The following is a 22,960-nucleotide window of genomic DNA, read 5'->3' on the forward strand; positions in this document are numbered from 1 at the left end:
TGTCAATCAATGCCAAGCCGAATAACTGCTTGCGTAAGGGCCACAGGTAGTCCAATGCATTAAGGTGCTACAGTGCATTATTAACTTACTCAATTTACTCTTGACTAAATCATCCAATTTTACTAAACTGTAATCACTTTTCTATCTGTTCATGTACATCACTTCTACAGGTTTCCGTCCCATTCAGCTAATTCCTTCGCGGTGCGTCGTGTTTTTGTCTTAGAGAGACTGATTTGACAGTTGTTGAAGGGTGTCTGAATACTCGCTAGCATATGACAAGAAAGGTAAAATCTGTCATTGCCTTCGTGCCCTGAACACTTAATTGCGTATTCGAGCAGGATAAGGGAAGATCTCACATTTCAGTTGAAACCACAACAGCCTTGAGAAACATATGGACCCGTGACTGGCCTCTCTGGCCCCCTGATTTGTCACCCATAGCTTACATTTGGAGGGTGTTTGCTACCCTGTGAGGGTCACATCTAATATTGTTGTCGATGATGGACATCACTTCTGCTTGGAATCATTTAATACCCTTTATATGATGAACATCTCCGCAAAGTTAGATAAATAGCGTACCATTTTCCGTTTCCTTCAGCGTATTTGAATATATGGTGATCATATGCATTATCTGATCAAAAGTACCTGGACACTTCTACCTAATACGGAATGGATCACTACTAGATGTCACAAGAGGCGGAGCCATGTGTATAAAAGGAAGCAGGAAGTATTGTGTTTTCTGCAGAGAAGCATTAACAGCAGTAGCTGTCTGTCAGGAGAGTTCAATAATATCGAAGCTGGACTAGTCATTCCATGTCACCTGACCAACAAATCCATCAGCGACATTTCAATTCTTCTAAAGCTCCCCAAGTCGACTTCTGGTGATGTGATTGTAGTGTGGAAACGAGAAGGAATTACCACAGCTAAATCAAGGCCAGGGGGACCTCATGGATTGATGGACAGTGACTGCCAAGCACTGTGAGGGGGTGGTTGTAATAAATCACATGGAATAAAGGGAAGGAATCACTCGTAAGTTCCAGCAGTCCAGCTAGTACAGTGACTGTGAATAGGGAGTTAAAAAGAGTGGGGTGCAATGATAGAACATATCCTCGTTAGTCATATATTTCTAGAGTCAGTGCTAAGTGAAGTTTGAGACAGAGTAAAGAGTGACGCCATTGGACAGTGAATGACTGGAAACGATTGATTTGGAGTGATGAATCACGCTATACCTTTTGGGAACCCGATGTTTGGCTCTGGCGAATGCTCGGAGATCACTAACTGCCATCTGCCATTATAGTGTAGTGTCAGCAGTGAAGTAAGAAGGAGGATGCTTTTCGTGGTTAGAGTATAGTCACCTAACTGCGCTTCAGAAAGCACTAAGTGCAGAACGATATGAACACACTTTATAGTACTGTGCACTGCGTGCAGTAGAGGAAAGGTTCAGAGGCGACGACTCTGTATCAGCATAATAATGCACCCTGTCATAAAACAACATTGTGAGGTGGTGGTCTGTGGACAATAAGGTTCCTGAAACGAACTGGCCTGTCCAGAGTCCCAACCTGAACCCAATACAATGGAACACTCATACAAAGAGTTAGAACGTGACTTCGCTACCCCCCCCCCCCCTTCCCCCCCTCCCCCGCAACCCACCGGCGTCAATTTACTACCTTCTCTGGTTTCGCCTCTTGAGGAATAGAGAAGAATAAGCTACCATTCCTCCACAGGGGCATTCAGACACCTGATCGAAAGCGTCCCTGCCGGCCGAAGTGGCCGTGCGGTTAAAGGCGCTGCAGTCTGGAACCGCAAGACCGCTACGGTCGCAGGTTCGAATCCTGCCTCGGGCATGGGTGTTTGTGATGTCCTTAGGTTAGTTAGGTTTAACTAGTTCTAAGTTCTAGGGGACTAATGACCTCAGCAGTTGAGTCCCATAGTGCTCAGAGCCATTTGAACCATTTTTGAAAGCGTCCCTAACAGGGTTCAAGCCGCCATAAAGGCGAAGGTTGGCCACAGCCTATACTGATGTCAACTAATGTGTGTCCGAATACTCTTGGTCAGACAATGTAGACGCTGCACTATACTGCGTGTCTGATATTTTTATAACAGAGAAAATGTGATCGAAAAATAGAGTTATGGCCGGATGGCTGGGCGACTTACAGTCCCGCGACATGCCAACGGCGAGGCATTTCTTGAAGCGGCAGTACTGGCAGCGGTTGCGGTTCAGCCGGATGACCAAGCACTTGCCGTCTCGTAGGCACCGGTACTCGATCTGCTTCTGGATACTTCTCCGGAAAAATCCCTGCGAACAAGCGCAGAGAAATCCGTATAGAGCACAACACTTTTAGAGCTGAATTTCGTACACTGCTACCTGTGTGGCTAAATGGTAACAGCGTATTCGGCATAACCCAGTCTTCATAAGTACAATAATTGCACAGACGATCTGTAATGCGATACAATAAATCTATTAAACATATACAGTAATAAAACACTAAAAAGTATGACATAAATATTTAAAAAGGGTGGCAAACGCTTCATTTAGGGCCTGCAAGCGTCTACACAAATTTATGCAAGAGCTATAAAGATTCTAAACTTGCCTGTTTTTTTTTTTGAAAATGATTAGACAAGTTTGAGAATGTGTAGTGCACCCAAACTCGACAGGAACTTACTGTTAGTTAGTTAGTTATTTAGCTACATGCTCCATGGATCATTTTGCACGATAGGACGTAATGATGTGGAACGATCATTTTAAATTCACATCGCAAATTAATTTGTACATACTGTTACATTATGAACATTTCTATAATTTTTTTTTACAAGAACAAAAAAGATATACAGATGAGAGTTAGTAATTCTTATCCACCACCATTTACACGTTAGACGGAATTGTTAACGAGAAACTTTCTCAGTTTGTTACCAAATTTTACTTTTCTGTCTGCCAGACATCTCGTATCACTGGGTAAGTGATCAAAAATTTTTGTTGCAGCATTGTGCAGACCTTTTTGTGCTACAGACAACCTTAACGTGGAGTAATGAACGTCATTCTCCCTTCTGGTATTGTAATTATGTACCTAACCGTTCCTTTTGAAGTGCGGTGGATTATTTACAACAAATTTCAGGAGAGAATAAATATTTTGTGAAGTAGTGATCAGAATGTTCAACTTCTTAAACAGATGCCTAAATGATGATCGTTGGTGAGCACCTCATCTTATTCTGACAGCACGTTTTTGCGCATTGAAGACTTTCTTTCTTAAAGATGAGTTATGTCAGAACAGCGTTCCATATGACATTGAACGAAAATATGCAAAATATGTTAACTTACTATTTTGTCCCTCCCCAAGATTTGCAATAACTCTAAGCGCAAATGTGACTGAACTAAGTCGTTTTAGGAGTTCCAAAATATGTTTTTTTTCCAATTTAAATTCACATCAATAAGGACCCCCTAAGAATGTTGAAGTTTCCACCCTATTTATTATTTCCTCTCCAAATGTTGCACTTATCATTGGTGTAGTATCTCTAGATGTGCAGAACTAAATGTGTTTGTGTCTTTTTAAAACTGAGGATGAGACCAGTCGCAGAAAACCTGTGAATGAAACTTTAAAGAACGTTATTTACCATTTCTTCTGTTTCTGTACGTATTTCGAACTCTAGTAACATATCCACTTTATGTTCTGCTTAGATTCATTCCATTGATAAGAAAATGATAAGCATATTTCATTAATATATACTAGGTGTATATTAATACGAACAAGAATGCCGCCATTTTGATTCAACGATCTAAAAATATATAATTCTTAATATTAAAGCCATAGTATTCAATTTTTTCATATGCCAATAATGTTAGGTTTCCACAGTAAATTAAAAATCCGAAACAGAAGTGAAATTGGTCAGGTGCGAGTAGCAGTCGCCCAATGAGGGTTCCGTACAAATCTAATTACGTATACAGACCGTTCATCCGTACCGGCAATCGAGAATCGCGACCATTTTTGCCGTTAGCGACACTGATACTGGCAAGGTATCGTTCTCAGGGATTCCGAGACTTTCGAAATGTTTGAATTTCTGTAATATAAATGTGACAAAGTCATGCCGGAGGCAGGCGACCGTTATCGTAATAATCAGAAGTTCTCCATTCAGGCTGACTGGGCGTAGAGGTAAAAGTCAAACATCTTGTTGCTCATATGAGGCCTTTCGTAATTTATCCATTATCAGACGTTCAGGAGTGATTACTGCACGTTGATACAGTTTTTCAGGTTGGATGTGAAATAAATATTCGCGGACTAGTTGTATGTGCAAGAAATATTTGAAGATTAGTCTGCAAATATTTATTCCACACACAACTTGAAACGCCATATCCAAGTGCAGTAATCGCTCCTAGATAGCTAATTATGGATAAATTTCGAAATGCGTCATATGAGCAATAAATTCGCTAATATCCTCGGCGTCGAGCGCCCGTATGCTCCAGCAATTAAAGTCATTTCTTGCCAGATGTCTGACTTTTGCCGTTGCGACCCATTCAACCTGAGTTGAGAACTACTGATTGGGTGCATATAATGGTCGCCTGCCTCCTGCGTGAGTTTACGCCACATTTATATTATAGAAATTAAAACGTTCTTGAAGTTGTATGTGAAACAAATATTTGCGGTCTAGTCTGCAAATGTTTGTTTCACACACAACATGAAACGCCATATCTACGTGCAGCGTGCAGTTTTCGCTCCCGGATGTCTGATGATGGATGAATTCTTAAACGCCTCTTAGAGCAGTAAAGTCATTCCTTGCCAATTGTTTGACTCTTATCATTGCGACCCAGTCAGCCTGAATGCAAAACTGATTGTTTTAATTTCAAATGTGATGTCAGATAACAAATGACAAAGGAAGTATTATTTCGGGTGATAAAGTTACAAATTAACAATTTTCGTATCTTTTCCTTTACTTGTATTGGGAAACTTTTCTTTTTACCAAATTTCACGATTTTAGACCAATGTGAAGTACCCTATAGGTTTTGATGAGTGAGTTTGTGGGTATCAAAATATGAGACATAAATGGCCGTATCTTTTGACTGTGTTGATTTAGAAGCTTCAATTTTTTTTTATACCGCCAAGGGATCGTAGGCCCTAGTATGTGAAATTTCAACGTGATACGTCTACCCTTTAGCGAGAGAAAGGACGAACAGTACGAGAGTAAGGTAAGAAATGCCAAAAAAAATTTTTTTGTGACATAGTTACAAATTTACGGTTTTCAGATTTCTGTCGTTGGTTGTACTACGATTCTTCCCTTTTGCCAATTTCATGTTTCTAGAATTAATCCATTTTTACGCTTGTCATCAGAATCCCGTTTCAAATAAGATCCAGAGGATTTACATAGTTACATGGTTGACTTGAAACGGACATGAGCAGAATGACTGAGGGAATACTGGTTTCTAGTTTTCTCTGCATTACAGTTCCTTCATCTGCGACCAATTTAGCAAATTATTCAACTTGGTCGTCTCCATCCTGGCTGCATTTATAGCACATCTTTGTTGTTAGGATATTTCTGAAAGTATTTGTTTGGTGTGTAGCTTTAATTGGAGTAAAACTTGAACTGTAAACAGTTCCATATGATTTTACTGTAGAATGCTGAACATTATACGAACGGATCGGGTAATTAATGAAGAGGTACTGAATAGAATCGGGTAGAAAAGAAATACATGGACAACTTGACTGAAATAAGGCATTGGTTGATAGAACATCTCCTGAGGCGTCAAGGAATATGATAATGGATGCAAGAGTGTATGACGAGGACGGGGAGAGAGGTATAATAATTGCCGAGAGAGAGTCCGCTTGCTTAGCCGGCACAGTAGCTCAACGTGTTCGGTCAGTGGGTTGGTTACCCTCTGTAAAAAAAAAAAAAAAAAAAAAAAAAAAAAAAACCTGAGTGAACGGATCAACGAAGAACCTGAACGGGTGTCATCGGATGTCCACCCCGAACAAATTTAACGAACAGTGTAGAACAAAAAAGTGGTTACGTGCTTGCCCGCAGTGCAGCGGGCCCGGGTTCGATTCCCGGCCGGGTTGGAGATTTTCTTCGCCCGTGGATAATGGGCTGGGTGTTGTGCTGTCCTCCTCCACATCATCATTTCATCGTCATCCGACACGCAAGTCGCCCAATGTGGCGTCGATTGAAGTAAGATTTGCACTCGGCGGCCGAACTTCCCCGGATGGGGCCTTCCAGCCAACAATGCCACACGCTCATTTTCATTTTGTGTGCTTGTGTGTGTGTGTGTGTGTGTGTGTGAGAGAGAGAGAGAGTGAGAGAGAGAGAGAGAGAGAGAGAGAGAGAGAGAGCGGAGAGCATGGCTTGACTACAGTAACATTAATGTACGGAAGCTGGTCATAAAGGTTCAAATATCATCTTAAAAAGAGTTACGTAGTTATTTGTTGTTGTTGGTTGTTGTTGTTGTTTTGTCGGATGTTGTCACGGTAAACTTTGAAATCTCCACACCACAGTATCGCAGCACGCCACCAATGGCTCGGACGTTATATATCTAGCAAGCCAAAACGCTGCTGTGTTCAAAGACTTTTTTTTAAGATGTTATTTTATAGTTCTAGAAGCTTGGTTCGGCTCAGTTGTGATTATCAGGTTATCTGCAAACATATCCTTCTTGTATCATTTACTTCCACAGAGGAAATAGAAATCTAGATACACACACATAAATATCCAGACAAAAATCTTAACAAATAAACCTGCTTAAAAACATAAAAATTATACTGACAACTTCATTGAAATTGGCAAATTTCGGGAACTGAGAATTCGCAGTTCGGAATCGAGAAGTCTCTTCACTGTCAACGGGTGACTGTGTAGTGTGCAATGTCTAGTCACGGCATAATCGGTGCGATATTTCTTGATGGGACGGTGACTACCGAACGGTACGTGAAGGTTTTGGAAGATGACTTCATCCCCGTTATCCAGAGTGACCCTGATTTCCACAAGATGTGGTTTATGAAAGATGGAGCTTGACCCCATCGAAGGAGGGCAGAGTTTTTGTTGTGGATTGGCAGGAGCCAACCCACGGAGTTTGGAGGAAGCCGAAAGGCACGCGTTTAAGCTCACGCAGGCTGGCGTGAGGTCTAGAACAGGACAAGGAATTCAGACTGCAGAAAAAAGGTGGTACTTGGTGGAATACTTAACTTTAATCCATCAATGTTGAACGTAGCTCTTGTCTGTACATTCTTTACAATATCAATAGCAACTGATAATGGCGCCTTGCTAGGTCGTAGCAAATGACGTAGCTGAAGGCTATGCTAACTATCGTCTCGGCAAATGAGAACGTATTTTGTCAGTGAACCATCGCTAGCAAAGTCGGTTGTGCAACTGGGGCGAGTGCTAGGAAATCTCTGTAGACCTGCCGTGTGGCGGCGCTCGGTCTGCAATCACTGATAGTGGCGACACGCGGGTCCGACGTATACTAACGGACCGCGACCGATTTAAAGGCTACCACCTAGCAAGTGTGGTGTCTGGCGGTGACACCACAGTTTTGATGTCCTGGAGGAGCACTTTGGGGACCGCATTCTGGCTCTGGCGTACCCAGAGGCCACTGGCATGGACCTGCGATTGGCCGCCATATTCTGCGGACCAGAATACATGCGACTCCTTTTTGTGGGGTTATATTAAAGACAAGATGTACAGCAATACCTCCTAAACCATTGCCGAGCTCAAAACAGCCGTTTATGAGGTCATCGACAGCATCGATGTTCCGACATTTCAGCGGGTCATGCAGAATTTCACTATCCGTCAGCGCCACATCAACGCCAATGATTGGAAGCATATCGAACACGCTATAACCTAAATCCGAGTTTAAGAACCTTCAACATCGCAGTTTTTAATATACTAAATCCGAGTATCTGTAGTGACGTATGCATGTTGAATAAAATGTGTGAACGCCGTAGTTTGTAACTAATTTACGTTTTTTTCTTATAGTTCAATAATTGTCACACTGTATATATAAAATTGTTATTAGTTACAAATAGACATAGGTATATGAAATAATAACTCTATATTTTTGCAATTAGCTTGATAATAGCCTTGGAGCCGAAGTAGGCTTGAAGCACCAGAAAATAGTATTTTAATAAAAAGTCTTTGAATGTGCACTGAAGAGCCAAAGAAACTGATACATCTACCTAATATGTGTAAGGCCCCGCGAGCACGCAGAAGTGTCGCAACGACGTGTCATGGACTTGACTAATGTCTGAAGTAGCGCTGGAGGGAACTGACAGCATGAATCCTGCAGGCGTTGCAAGGTATCCCAGATATGCTCAATAATGTTCATGTCTGGGGAGTTTGGTAGCCAGCGGTAGTGTTTAAACTCAGAAGAGTGTTCCCGGAGCCACTCTGTAGCGATTCTGGACGTGTAGGGCGTCGCATTGTCCTGCTGGAATTGCTTAAGTCCGTCGGAATGGACAATCGACATGAATGGATGCAGGTGATCGGACAGGATGCTTACGTACGAATCACCTGCCAGAGTCGTATCTAGACGTATCAGGAGTCCCATATCACTCCAACTGCAGACGCCCCACACCATTACAGAGCTTCCACCAGATTGAACAGCCCCCTGCTGACATGCAGGATCCATGGATTCACGCGTTTCTCTCCATACCCTTACATGTCCATCCGCTCGATACAACTTGAAGAGAGACTCGTCCGACCAGGGAACATGTTTCCAGTCATCAACAGTCGAATGTCAGTGTTGACGGGCCAGGTGAGGCGTAAAGCTTTGTACATGAACGGATCTTCGGCTCCGAAAGCCCATATCGATGATGTTTCGTTGAATGGTTCGCACGTTGACACTAGTTGATGGCCCAGCATTGAAATCTGCAGCAATTTGCGGAAGAGTTGCACTTCTGTCGCACTGAACGGTTTTCTTCAGTCGTCGTTGGCCCTCTTCTTGCAGGATCTTTTTCCGGCCGCAGTAATGTCGGAGATTTGATGTTTTACCAGATTCCTGATATTCACGGTGCACTTGTGAAGTGGTCGTGCGGGGAAGTCCCCACTTCATCGCTACCTCGGAGATGCTGTGTCCCATCGCTAGCGCGGCGGCTATAACACCACATTCAATCACACTTAAGTCTTGATATCCTGCCATTGTAGCAGCAGTAACTGATCTGATTGGGCCAGACACTTGTCTTATACGGGCGTTGCCGACCACAGCGCCGTAATCTGCCTGCTTACATATCTCTGTATTTGGATACGCATGCCTATACCAGTTTCTTTGGCTCTTTAGTGTAGCATCGTTCTGGCTTAGTATCTATAACGCTGCAGACGGAGAAGAATTCAAAATTTTGCTTATTCTCTTCTAGCTGTTTGCTGCGGTACTGTGGCGCGGAGATTTCAATGCTTAGCAGGACAAATAACGAATTTAATTACGTGTCCTGTCCTAAGTTGTAGTAGTTATTCAGAAATTTACGAGGTTTGCACAGGACAGACTAGCTTAGGAGGGGGGGGGGGGGGGGAGGGGGCTGTATCAAGCCATTGTTCGGAATGTGTGGATCACCAACATTTCTAAATAATAATTCCGTCTTTTAAAATGCTGTTACGCATTTGTTTGTATCTATCGTAGCTAAATAGCATCAGCTGACTTTCTGCGAACCCATACCAAAGAGGAGATCTAGTATGTGCTCACACTTTTATGCAGTGCCATGCTAAACAAAAAGTTCTCAGTTTTCAAACAGCATCGAATCGAATAAAAGTTTAGCCACCGTTATCAGCAGTAACAGTACTGACGGCCAGGACTGACACAGCGTCCGCCAGTAAGGAGGAAAACAATAAAATATAATGCTGTGCGCCGTACGGGATCTCTACGTTCCCCGCTGTCTGTCTACAGTGGCTGGATCCTTTTGCGTCTCGACTGAACGCCTCTCTCGGTTATCTGAGCAAAAGGATTTCTCAGCATATCGGATATCGCTGCGCAGGCGGCAGCGAAACTCACGGCAGGGCTTTGCAGTGGCTGGGGGATTTGGCCGCCTTCGCGAAACCCGCGCGATAAGCATGCGATTCCGTCCCCACGTCGCACGCCGGACCGCCTTCTGGCAATGGCCTCGCCGTCGACCGGGCCGGCTTAGCAGGCTCTTCGCCAGCCGGGCACCTGTGTCAGTAGGGTGTGACCTACTTCCACAAATTTCAAATTTTTTGAGGTGACCGTATCCATACGGAACAGACCGATAAGGTCGAGTAATCCGAAAAGCCGCCTTGTCAGAAGCAGCCCAGAGTACCCAGTCAGAAGGTATCAGTTGCCTGCGTATCACTTAGCAGCATGACGTGAACTATCACTGCTGCACTTATACTGTAGGCGCCAGTGTTAAGTGTGTATCAAAGAGTGTGATGTACCTATATCCAGTGATGAGGATGAGCCAGTACGTTAAGACCGCCTGCTTATTAGCTCGTTGGTCCACCTTTGGCACGCAATACCGCAGCGATTCTGCGTGGCATGGGTTCCACAAGACCTTGGTGGATTTCCAGAGGAATGTGGGATCAGATCACTAGCAGATGGTTTGTGAGCACTCTGCTGGTGTCCGACAGCGCGTATCCCTTCAGGTTCAGATCAGGCTAATTTGATGGCTAAGTTATTTTGGGGTCATCGATCTCATTCCATTAGATTATTGCTGGGTGGGCTGGCTTAAGAGCGAGGTCATCAAGCGCAAAGTGGACACACAGGAGAAACTTCTTCGCTCGTATTTTAGGCTCGTGTGTTCAAGTAAAGGGCTGTACGAACAAGCTCAGATCAGCAACACAGCAGCTGTTACGAGAGCTGCAAACTGCATTGCAGCTGACACTTAAACTTTTTGAACACCTTTTGTGAGGAAATGTACACAATCAATTAAGAACATTAGATCTCAGTGTTTCATTTACTGTCACCTGCATTTGTCCTGTTCCCCAATGGTTTGATTAGGTTCCTCGGAAACTGTTCAGAACAGGAAATACGTTAATATGACGTATCTTGTTCAGAATCGCCAATACTGTGCATAGTTGAGCCTAAATCACTCTGTTTTTAAGAGGTTGCTTAAGAATCCACAGCCTCTGTGCTGCGGTAGCAGGGCCAGCCAATGGTGGACGGTGGACACACGTCTATTCATGAGTCGGCAGCAACTACTTTTCTCATTTCAGTCAGTGGCCCGACGGCCTTCCCGTATCCACAGGCGTCAGTTACCGTGAAGACGTAACCCGTGTGAACCATCTGCCTGTAACTCGTGTAAACTTTACTCTGTCTGCATCCGTTTTTCAACATATTGTGTTTCTACAGCAATTATGGATAATCTAATCGACTTTAGCCCACACAAGAATGGAAAAACGCCTAGAAACTGCACTCTGTCTGACCAGCGTAGGAGACAAACGATCGTTATGTGGCACACGGGTATAACATGGGTCCTGCTCACTTCCCAGTCTCGTAGGCTCGTTCGCAGCCCGGACATCTACACGTGTAGATCAACATAGATCAGCCACTCGTGACCCAATAAATTTATCTTATATGCCACTTTGCAGCAAACCATGACTCGAAACTAGCAAAGTTGCCGAAGACAACGGAATGTTTCGGAATCCTTTACTATCCTTTACAGCTTGTTTGAAAACATTGTATACAGAAAATTACCAGTATATGTATTAGGGGCGTTCAATATGTAATGCATCACAGTTTTTCATTCATAATTCCAATGTACCATATTATTCCCCATTCTTTGGGCCACGAGAACCTAATGTTTCAACACAATCATTCAATGCGGGAACCGTACGAGCCGGAACTGGGAGGGTCTGGCCCCAATGCCCGCATGGTACTATTCTATTGGTTCACCTTGGAGCCAACTTCTTACTGCATCAATAACCTCCCCATCATCCACATACTACTTCCCCCGATGTGTATCCACCATTGGGTCAAAGAGTTGGGAGTCGGACAGTGCGAGATGCGGGCTGTATGTTGGATGAGGAAGAACAGTCCAATGAAGTTTCGTGAGCTCCTCTCGGGTGCTCAGACTGTGAGGCGTTGTGTTGTCATGGAGGTGTTTCATTGTGATCCATCGATCACATCGAATGAGTGTTCAAATGGCTCTGAGCACTATGGGACTTAACATCTGAGGTCATGAGTCCCCTAGAACTAAGAACTATTTAAACCTAACTAACCTAAGGACATCACACACATCAATGCCCGAGGCAGGATTCGAACCTGCGACCGTAGCGGTCACGCAGTTCCAGACTGAAGCGCCTAGAACCGCACGGCCACACCGGCCGGCGAATGAGTGTGTCCGCTCCAACACTGCAGCAGTCACAGCTGTGTGCCACCGGCTGGCACGCGAAAGATCGGACAGTTTTGCGTGACCGTGTTGCGACGATGACCGACGCCTCACCCAACGACTCACAGTGCTTTTCTTCGCTGCCAGACATTCGTAGACATTCTGCAAGCTCCAATGAATATCTGTGATGCTCTGGATCTATGCTGAAAGAAACTGAATGATAGCTCTCAGCTTAGAACGCGCTACCGTTACGGACGCCATTTTGAAGGCTACGTATAACACCGCCACCTATCGAAACTTCGTGAGACAATAGGGGCTGAAGTGGGAATATTCCACGAAGTCCCACAATAAGTTCAACATTTTTTCAGCCAAAAATGGCAGAGAAAAATATGTTGTATTATTTATTGAACGCTCCTCGTAAATAACGGTACTGAACCCAATGGACTTTAATTTCACAATAGGAATTTTACACGGAAAGTACTATAACAACCTAACTTCAATAAAACCCCACGAAGCCGTAAACGATTCTGCCTGCAGTAGGCCCACCATTACGTACTGGACTGCCAAAAATTCGTCTTTTCAGGAAACTAGGGTGGCACAGTTTCTATTTGCTCATTTCCCACTTACCTCATTAACCTCCACAATACGAGTAATTCAAGAAAAGCTGTAAAACATTAATACACTGGGCACGTCCCTAAACTGTTCTCGCTAAGTAAATGAGGCAAACTCTTTGGCATATAACTGCACTATGTTTTCGCGGTGAATAATCGCAAATACTGCCAGCACCGTACTATGCAACAAGCACACTCTTTCAGCGCACACTTCTTGGTTCAATTCTTATGTTTTTCAATTCGTTTTACCATTTGGACCACTCAGACTGTATATTCTCACTAACAGTTGCAATCAATATCAAAGCGACGTCTCAGTAATTAGAATACACGACAACATCAATCTTCTGACGCTAAGAACTAAAAGTGTTGTATGGTACTGTTGGCTGGGATTCCCCACGGGATGCGATAAAACGGCTGTGGAAACGGTGTTCTTCCTCCACGCACAATCGGCGCTTCCTCTGCGGACTCGTAAGATGTGTATTTTTAGAGTGTAGGTGAGAGTAATGGATGCGTGTATAGCGTGACGGTTGTGTTCAATGAAGATGATGAAGTAGATGAAGATGATGAAGTAGATGAAGATGATGAAGTAGATGAAGATGATGAAGTAGATGAAGATGATGAAGTAGATGAAGATGATGAAGTAGATGAAGATGAAAAGAGAGATGCTAAAACCCGATGCCAACATATAGCCTTATTTGTCTCGAATAGCACCAAGCTGGCCGTCGAACTTAATGCCCCCGTACAACAGGCGGATCACCGTCAGCAGTATCACATGCCCTAAGTTCATGAGACACCGCAGAGAGGTCTGGAATATAATTCAGGATATTGATGCAAAGATTGGTGGCCAGGAACTTTACCCCACAACCTCTCCTCCCTTTTCCGGCCAAAAACTGACAGTGGAAAGTTTACCCACTAATAGTATTCGAACATAAAGTTCCGAGTAGCAGCGCACAGGCGTACGTTAGTGACCTCTGCTACGGAGGTGGTACTGCTGTCAGATGTTCACATAGTATTCACTGCTCGTCAGAATATTACACAGCTCCTTACTTTTCGGTGAGTTACTGCCTCTAAAATAATCCGCTATAATACACCGTAAGGTGTTAAGACTACTAAGAAACGCAATTTCGAATTCAGCTAACAATACTCTTAGAAAAACCATCCACATGGGATTTTATTACTCACGCCTGATTTATACTGTGCCCTATCACACTGTTCCTCAATAAAACACACTATTGAACATTTTACAAAAAAAAAAAAAAAATGGAGTCACTGAGGGGAGCTATGAAATCACTCGAGTATCGCGATCCTGTGGAGTCCGAAATGGACCTCGTCGCAAGAATCGTCTGCGTGGCTGCTAGAATCAAAGAAACTGCCGGTGTGTTCGAGAGTGTTCGGCAGTCCATGCTTCTCGGTGTGAGGCACGCGTGGCGTCTTATGGCACAAACTTCGAGCTGTATTCATGTCGTAACCACGTGTACTCATTATGTTCAATAAATGTTTCAAGCGATTCCCTCTCTTCATTCCTTTCCGATCTTCGACCTCTGCTACCACTTACCCCTGATGTTTGCGGTCGTGGGTTGCTACGCAGTTCTCAATCCTTATGATGTGTCCTACCTGCTCTAGAGGTCTATCGCAATATTTCTGCGACACCCTACAGACAAAGACTGCAATCTAAAAAGGACATTCACGCCTCTACCGTCGAAGATCTTCAGAAGTGAGCGATAATAGTATTCTACTTAAGTTAAGACTTCTTAACTATTTCTGAGCTTGATCAAGCGTGTTTCTGTGTTCTCGGGCAGCAATGTGGGAACTGCCCTTTACTTTCCACGCCACACTTTGTAGATATCGCATTTATGAAACTCATAGTTCTCGCAATGCAATGGTAAATGACAAGAAAATATTAACATAAAATTTTGATTGTTATTTCATACTTTATGAATTCCTTGAGTATTTCCACCAGTGCATTGCTAACGTGTGACATCACGAGAGGAATCGATGAGAGGCGCACTTAGAAGAGGTCATCAGATTTCTGTAGGGATCACTAGTAACTAAAAACCGAAGGGTGATAACCAATCGGATTGTATTCGCCTGGTATTCAGTGTTTCATATTAGTATTGTTCTTACAAAACGCTTTTGCGATGTATTCCAAATAGTATGTCAGCAGTCTGGAAGAGAGATGAGTTAAAGTTTCTGAACCAGTTTACTTGCTTAGAAAAGAAAGGATCCACAAAGACCATGTTTTTCTTGCTAACTTTTTTCCTTGTAGAACGCAAAAGCACTCACTTCCAGTAGCTCGCTTTCGTGCATTACGTGGCAATGCAGTATTGCGTCCCCTGTGAACACTTCTAGGACGAAAATGTATTGCCGCAAACATGGCCGAATAAGTGGCTAGAAGACTATTGCCAAACGTGTAGCTGCAACTCGTGAGGCCAGCAATGATGGCTGTCATAATGCCTGACTATATCGTCAGGAAGCTGCAGTTTCTGTTGTCGATGCAACCGTGTGCCTCAGCCTCGCGATAGTAGCCATTTTCATCCGCAACACCAGCAGTAAGCCTTCTCACGATGCACTGTCTTCCAACTCTCTGGCGGTCTAGAAAACGTAGCTCCTGTTAAAACCGATTACTTGAGCTGCCACTCTTCGCGGATACTTACAGAACCAGCCGTAATTGTTATCTCGACGTACCCTGGCCGCCCGTAAGTGTAGACGAGACGGGGTACTATTCCCTTTGGAATCTGGTGGTATAAACTTCGTTTATTACAAAGTTCCACCAATTTGTAGCAATGAGTATCTGCGAGATGCAGCATTCCCGAGCACGAGATGATTTATTTAAATGTATTTCTGTTTCTGTGTTTTTAGACGTATTTACTTGGCGTTTTTCTAATTATTTTTGTTGCTATCCAACAGGAATTTCTAAGTCGTCACGATTTTTATGGTTCCATGTCTCAGTCGGTAAAAACGGAGCCCTTATAGGATCGCTTTTTTGTCCTTCGGACAGTCTGCCCCTCTCTCCAACGTTTTTTTCTCAGGAACAGGTACACTTTGCAATTTGAAATTTGTGTCACATACTGAGATCTACCTTCCCTTGGCGAAGTAAAAACTGAAAGCTTCTAAGTCAAGGCAATCGAAAGATACGGTTATTTATTTCACATCAAAATCTAGACTCTCAAGATTTGTTTTTCGTGAATATGTGATACCGAAAGCCTATGAAATTGAAAGGTTCCTACGAGACGAAGTTAAACTTGACTACAACGAAGTTACTGGAATACACCTCTCCATAGTGAGCAGTGTCATCTACGTCAAACTGATTAACGATGCAGTGTGATGGAATCATTCGAGATACTAAACATGAACTCAGATTTCGTCACTTTGATGGGCATGTTGGAGAGAGAACCATTGATCGCGCAGGCTTGGGACTACGAAGCATAGGTATCTTCGAACTTCCCTTCGAGGTTCCGTGTGACTTGGTGATTGACGCCTTACGCCCATATGGAAGAGTGCTTAGCCACGTGGAGGAAACCTGGTCCAACTTCACGTCCTACACCGTTCTCAATGGGGTGCGACATCTCAGAATAGAACTGACACAACATGTACCCTCATACTTATTCATCGGCGCATGCAGAGCAATAGTCATCTACGATGGCCAACCAAAAACATGCTCTGGATGCGTGAAAGAGGGCCACGCCAGTTCATCATATAAAATATTTACACTTTATACAATATTTGTAGAAGTTGTGGGCAGTATTTGGCTACTCTGATGGCACTGCTTTTAGCCAGTGCCAGGTCAAATCCTGTGCACGAATCACGATGAAGGCTGCACTTCTTGAGATGACTAGAACTTTGTTCCTCAACACGTTTGGACACTCAGTCTCCATCTTGCTCGAGGCTCCATTTTTTAGAGTCTCCTTGGGTACTGCAACGACCGGGCGCACTCTGTTTAGGGACTTCCATGTACACTGTCCCTCTTCATGACCAGGTAGTAATTCTTCTTTAATTTCGATTAGTTCTGGATGATCAAGATATCTCCGTTTCCATAGTTCAACCCTGGCTTTGCTTGGGACTGTTTAAAGTACAACAAAAGACTTTAATAAACTCTTTCTGCAGATCAGACTAACTGATGGTGGCTGACGTTCATGAAGGGGGTGGCCTGAGTGGTTACAAACCTTTTGCCTCTCTATATTAGCAGCCACGTCTCATTTGATAGAGGGCAGAGCTATGTCTCCAACTGAATTCAGCTTCTGTGTAGGTGCTAGTGCTGTGTAGCTTGCAGGTTTCTATGAGAGCAATATCGACCGTTTTTGCTTGAGAAGATTTGCACAACACAAGGCTAGCACATTCAGAAACAGAGAGCAGTTGTCCTTACTATCTAAGGATGGGTACCCTATCCGGATCCCGTTACCTTACGTAGCAGGCAGTTGCATGCTGATACCTTTGTTTCGACGTTGATACAAGGTGCCTTGAAGGTAAGAGAGAGGTCTAAGGCAGGCCTGGCCAAACGGTGCTCCACGAGCGCGGGGCCTGCTAGTGCAGCGACAAGTGGAGCACAAGGGAAAACGAAGCTTGCAGCCGGACGCCGCTACAACGAGACAGTTGCGTTCTCAGACTCCAAGCAACTTACTGGAAATACTACATCCGTCAAATTAACTTTACATTCTGTATTAAGAATACTATGGCGTCTAAGTATTTGTTTAAAAAGGATTAGGTGGAGAAGCCATATCGTTTGTTGCGGGACGGGTACAGCCATACTTTTCGTATCGTTTGAAAGCCATCCAAAGTGCTTAATATGCCGTCGCGGTATTGTGAGTTGGAAAAATACTCTCTGAAATGTCGTTACAATACCAACCACAAAGGCGATGTGACACAGTTGTCCCCATGACAAACGGCAGTGAGTGCTGGCTGAAATGAAAGCGACAATAGCGAAAAGACTGCATCAAGGATAAGTAGAGTGGTGACAAAATCTTTTATGGTCGGCATGACCAATTATTTGAATTTGGTGATTGTGTTAATGCATGGGGAGAAACATTTGATGCCAGATATGGCGGACAAGACTGGTGCTCTCAAACAAATATTAACCCTTTAACTTCGTGACAGAACATTTCTCAGAACTCAAGGCAGTAATTTGTGGATGAGAAATGGTTGACTAAACTTCTGTAATTGAAATATTTCATAAGGAGTTCTCCGATTCCAAGACACTGCATAAATGAAGAATGATTTGATTTAGCCGCCAGTGTGGCCGTGCGGTTCTAGGCGCTTCAGTCTGGAACCGCGAGACCGCTACGGTCGCAGGTACGAATCCTGCCTGGGGCATGGATGTGTGTGATGTCCTTATGTGAGTTAGGTTTAAGTAGTCCTAAGTTCTAGGGGACTGATGATCTCAGATGTTAAGTCCCATAGTGCTAAGAGCCATTTGAACCATTATTTGATTTGATTTATTTGTCAGTCCGTTCTAGCTTTTGGATACTCAGGTACGTCATTATTTACAACACGAGCTGATAGATGTACTCAGCTCAACGACCTGTTCGTCAAATCCAGGAATTTACAAAACTTTTTAGAATGTTACCTCAAGAGTAACATATTTGACTGCAAAGATAAGTAGCTAAGTTATTACAAATTTTAGTTTAGCACATGCATGCGAAGGATTTTTACTGTTATCAGTTGACAAAAGCCGGCTGCTGTGGGCGAGCGGTTCTGGGCGCTTCAGTCCGGAACCGCGCTGCTGCTACGGTCGCAGATTCGAATCCTGCCTTGGGCATGGCTGTGCGTGATGTCCTTAGGTTAGTTAGATTTAAGTAGTTCTAAGTCTAGGGGACTGATGACCTCAGATGGCAAGTCCCATAGCGCTTAGAGCCATTTGAACTGTCAAAATTTGACAAAGTTCGACGAAATCCTGCCAATGTACAAGTTAACGGATTTTAATCCTCAAAACTCCATGTGTTTGACTGTACCATGGATCGTAGTTCCACACATGTTACATATTCTAACATTGAAATGTCTATAAATGTATAAACACTGCAACTTTATGTTAAATGCCTGTATGTACAGCTTTTTGCACTTCTGTCACAGTGTTGGCAGTGTCTACTGTACTGATTCAATTAAGCAGTAAAAGTTTTTGCTTCGGCAGAAAAAGAAAAATATGAAAATAAACAGACATGAAAAAATCTTGCTTAGAAAAATATCCAGCAATCACCTCTCAGAAGTAGTCGCACTGCGTTACAAACATGTCTTCCTAACTTTCCCGTGTGTGCATCCTTCGGCATATTGGTGTCTCACTCGCACCCCTTCCTGGCGTCCGCCCCCGGTAGCTGCGTGGTCAGCGTGACAGAATGTCAATCCTAAGGGCCCGGGTTCGATTCCCGGCGGGATTGGAGATTTTCTCCACTCAGGGACTGGGTGTTGTGTTGTCCTAATCATCATCATTTCATCCCCATTGACGCGCAAGTCGCCGAAGTGGCGTCAAGTCGAAAGACTTGCACCCGGCGCACAGTCTACCCGACGGGAGGCCCTAGTCACACGACATTCATTCACCTTCCTGGCATAGCATAATGGTGGGGAAAGCCGGAGCGCTGAGCAAAATCTGCTGCGCTCGCGCACGAGCGCGCTCTGGGAGTGCAAATTGTGGCCGGGGCCGGGCTTAGTCTGACGTAACACATAGTTAATCTGCAGAATTACTGTACTCCAACTCTATTCCTTTCCCATTTACACCGAGCTTCTGTGAGGATTCCTTGTTCTTCAAATGAAAGGCGCAGAGGCTGGTTTTCGTTGGATTGGGCTTGAGATGATTTCCCGCATAACAGTCTGAAAGCATTTTCGCAGCACTAGTGAGCTTTTGTTCCACAGACTCGAAGTTTATACTTTGAGTTGCCAAGGCCAAACCATCTCAATATTGGAAGCTTTTTGTATGAGATAGAAGTGGTTGTCATCCGTATATATGCTAAACAGCTTTGGTACTAGAACACTGCCTTGTCGGAGACCGTTCTTCTGTATTCCCCGTCTACTCTGCTGGCCTTGAAATTCAACAAAAGCAGAAGAATTAGCTGAAACGGATGTTTTTGGAAGGAAAGTGTTGAACTTAGATGACTGCAAGGTGGAAACAGTAAGAGAAATGGCGTAAAGTTTTTTGAAGAAAGGAAGTCAAGAGACACGGTGAAAAGATTGGAGGTAACGAAAAAGAGAAAATGAGAAGCTATTGAAATTGTCACGTGTTTCTTCGTTGGCCAGAAAGGAAGGGGAAACAAGTAAGACAAGTTAACAATTAGATATTGCAACAATGTCAAGAGATCTCTACCGGATGTTTGATGGGAAGAACCGAATGAAACAAGTGGATTCAGTCACTTGTTGGAAAACAACTGACTCATTCGGTTTTACATATCGGTTATTACGGTACTGATAATTCCTTTGATTAAAACCAGTCTATGGGTGCAATTAAATGAAAAGAATCGACTCAGATGTTCGTAGCCTTACGTATCTGTTGTACTATTCACTCATTTTTTGAGAGTGAAACCTATCTGTGGGAGCAACCGAATGAAAACAGACGGCGCAATCTGGAGCATTCATATCTGAGCGGAAACGTTCTATCGTTTCAACATTGTTAAATCATTATTGTTGACTGCACTCTGTTGTCACTTGTCATCACTGTTCTTGTCATTCCGATATTTGCTTTTTATTGAGCGCTAATAAATGGCTTTTAGTTCAGTTTTTCGTCCATGTTTAGGAATAGGCGTTTCTTGTTCTTGTTAGAATGCCAAAATGCAATGGTGTGGGAATGGAAGAATTCATATGACTGGATTAAAAATGATCCTCAAGATGAATTCAATGCAATATACAGTATATAGAAGGCTGATTCATATTACGAAACTACTTCTCGCAAAAAAACTAAAAAAAAACAAACGAAATGGTCGTGTAGCATTGTTGGCCGGGCCTCCCCTTTTGGGGACGTCGGCCGCCAGGTTGTAAGTCTTATTTCAGGTGACGCCACATTGGGCGGCTTGCGCGTCGATGATAATGAGATGATGATGATGTACATCTACATCTACATGGTTACTCAGCAATTCACACTTAAGTGCCTGGCAGAGGGTTCATCGAACCATTTTCATATTACTTCTCTACCATTCCACTCTCGAATGGCGCGTGGGAAAAAGGGGCACCTGAATCTTTCCGTTCGAGCTCTGATTTCTCTTATTTTATTGTGATGATCATTTCTCCCTACGTAGGTGGGTGTCAACAAATGATTGAAATTTCGTAAATAGTTCTCGCCGCAAAGAAGACCGCCCTTGTCTCAGTGACTGCCACCCCAACTGGCGCATCATATCAGTGACACTCTCACCCCTATTGCGCGATAGCTCGAAACAGGCTGCCCTTCTTTGCACTTTTTCGATGTCCTCCGTCAATCCTACGTGGTAAGGATCCCACACCGCGCAGCATTATTCCAGCAGAGGACGGACAAGTGTAATGTAGGCTCTCTTTAGTGGGTTTGTCGCATCTTCTAAGTGTCTGCCAACAAAGTGCAATCTTTGTTTTGCCTTCCCCACAATATTATCTATGAGGTCTTTCCAATTTAAGCTGCTCGTAATTGTAATTCCTAGGTATTTAGTGGAATTGACAGACCTTAGATTTGTGCGATTTATCGTATACCAAAAATTTATCGGATTTCTTGTAGTACCCATGTGGATGACCTCGCACTTTTCTTTGTTTAGTGCCAATTGCCACTTTCCGCACCATACATAAATTCTCTCTAGATCATTTTATAATTGGACTTGATCGTCTGATGATTTTACTAGACGGTAAATTACAGCATCATCTGCAAACAATCTAAGGGGGCTGCTCAGATTATCACCTAGATCGTTTATGTAAATCAGGAACAGATGATGATGATGATGATGATGACAACACAGCACCCAGTCCACAAGCGGAGAAAATCTCCCACCCGGCCGGGCATCAAACCCGGGACAGCTGCATGGCAGGCAAATACGTTACAACAGAGCTAAGCACGCCGACATAATCCCGATAGTGCACGGTATATGCTTAAAAGACAAATGATTAAATCATCAAATAATTTAAAGAATTGTATCTTCAGCATTACCAAAATAAAAGTAATTGTCAGTGGTGGATGGAAACCGGCAGGAAGAGAGAACCAGAGCGTCAATAAATTTAAATAAAAAGTAATTGTTTATTTATTTGAACATAAATTTATAATGTCACTTGTAATTAACCTTTTAAAACCAACTAAAAACCCAAATTTAATGCCAGAAGTACGAAAAATTTGTATTTAAGTAAGTAAGTACCTAAATTTTGAAACTATTTGATTTTTAGATATATACAGGGTGTATCAAAAAAGACTCATCCGACTTTTAAAAAATCATAACTATTATGTTATCTGGGATATGTGCGTGAACAACACTCGAGTTTTATAATACATGGTTCCCGCAAGGTAGCAGCAGTGTACGCCCTCCTCAGTTCTAGTAAAAAAATGTGTCGGGGCAGGAAAAAGCGTGTTGTGTTGTGCGTTTTGTGTTCTACCTTTTGCGCAGTGCGGGTCAGTAATAACCGTCCAGAGCGACTTCCGCACTAGGTACGGTGTGGATCCATCTTCCTACAGCACAGAGCACTAGACGATGGGATGAACAATTCTGAGAAAAAGGTTGTTTGTATAAAGGCAAATCGCCGGTCCGTCCCCGAGTGTCTGACACAGACGTCGAACGCATCCGCCAGAGTTTCACAAGGAGTCCGCAGAAATCCGTTCGCCGTGCAGCTCGACAGCTCAACATGCCCACGATGTCCGTCTGGCGTGTGTTGCGTCGACGTTTACACATGAAACCGAACAAAATTCAGCTGCTGCAAGCTCTTCGTGAAGGTGACAAACAACAACGTGTGGGGGGGAGGGGGGTCTGTAATTTAATTCTTGACAAGATGGATCAAAATGGTTCAAATGGCTCTGAGCACTATGGGACTTAACATCTGTCGTCATCAGTCCCCTAGAACTTAGAACTACTTAAACCTAACTAACCTAAGGACATAACACACATCCATGCCCGAGGCAGGATTCGAACCTGAGACCGTAGCGGTCACGCGGTTCCAGACTGAAGCGCCTAGAACCGCACGGCCACACCGTTC

At 43.6% G+C, this 22,960-nt stretch overlaps 1 protein-coding gene across 1 annotated transcript in view; it reads right to left on the reverse strand.

Moving 5' to 3' along the window:
- LOC126481914 (ecdysone-induced protein 78C-like) overlaps positions 1-22,960 on the reverse strand; it is a 178,159-nt gene that overhangs the window by 64,392 nt on the left and 90,807 nt on the right. The window contains exon 4 of the mRNA XM_050105873.1: positions 2,152-2,293. Within this exon, the coding sequence (XP_049961830.1) occupies positions 2,152-2,293 (142 nt within the window). The remainder of the gene's footprint in view (positions 1-2,151; positions 2,294-22,960) is intronic.

This window comes from Schistocerca serialis, chromosome 5, assembly GCF_023864345.2.
Source record: "Schistocerca serialis cubense isolate TAMUIC-IGC-003099 chromosome 5, iqSchSeri2.2, whole genome shotgun sequence".
NCBI lineage: Eukaryota > Metazoa > Arthropoda > Insecta > Orthoptera > Acrididae > Schistocerca > Schistocerca serialis.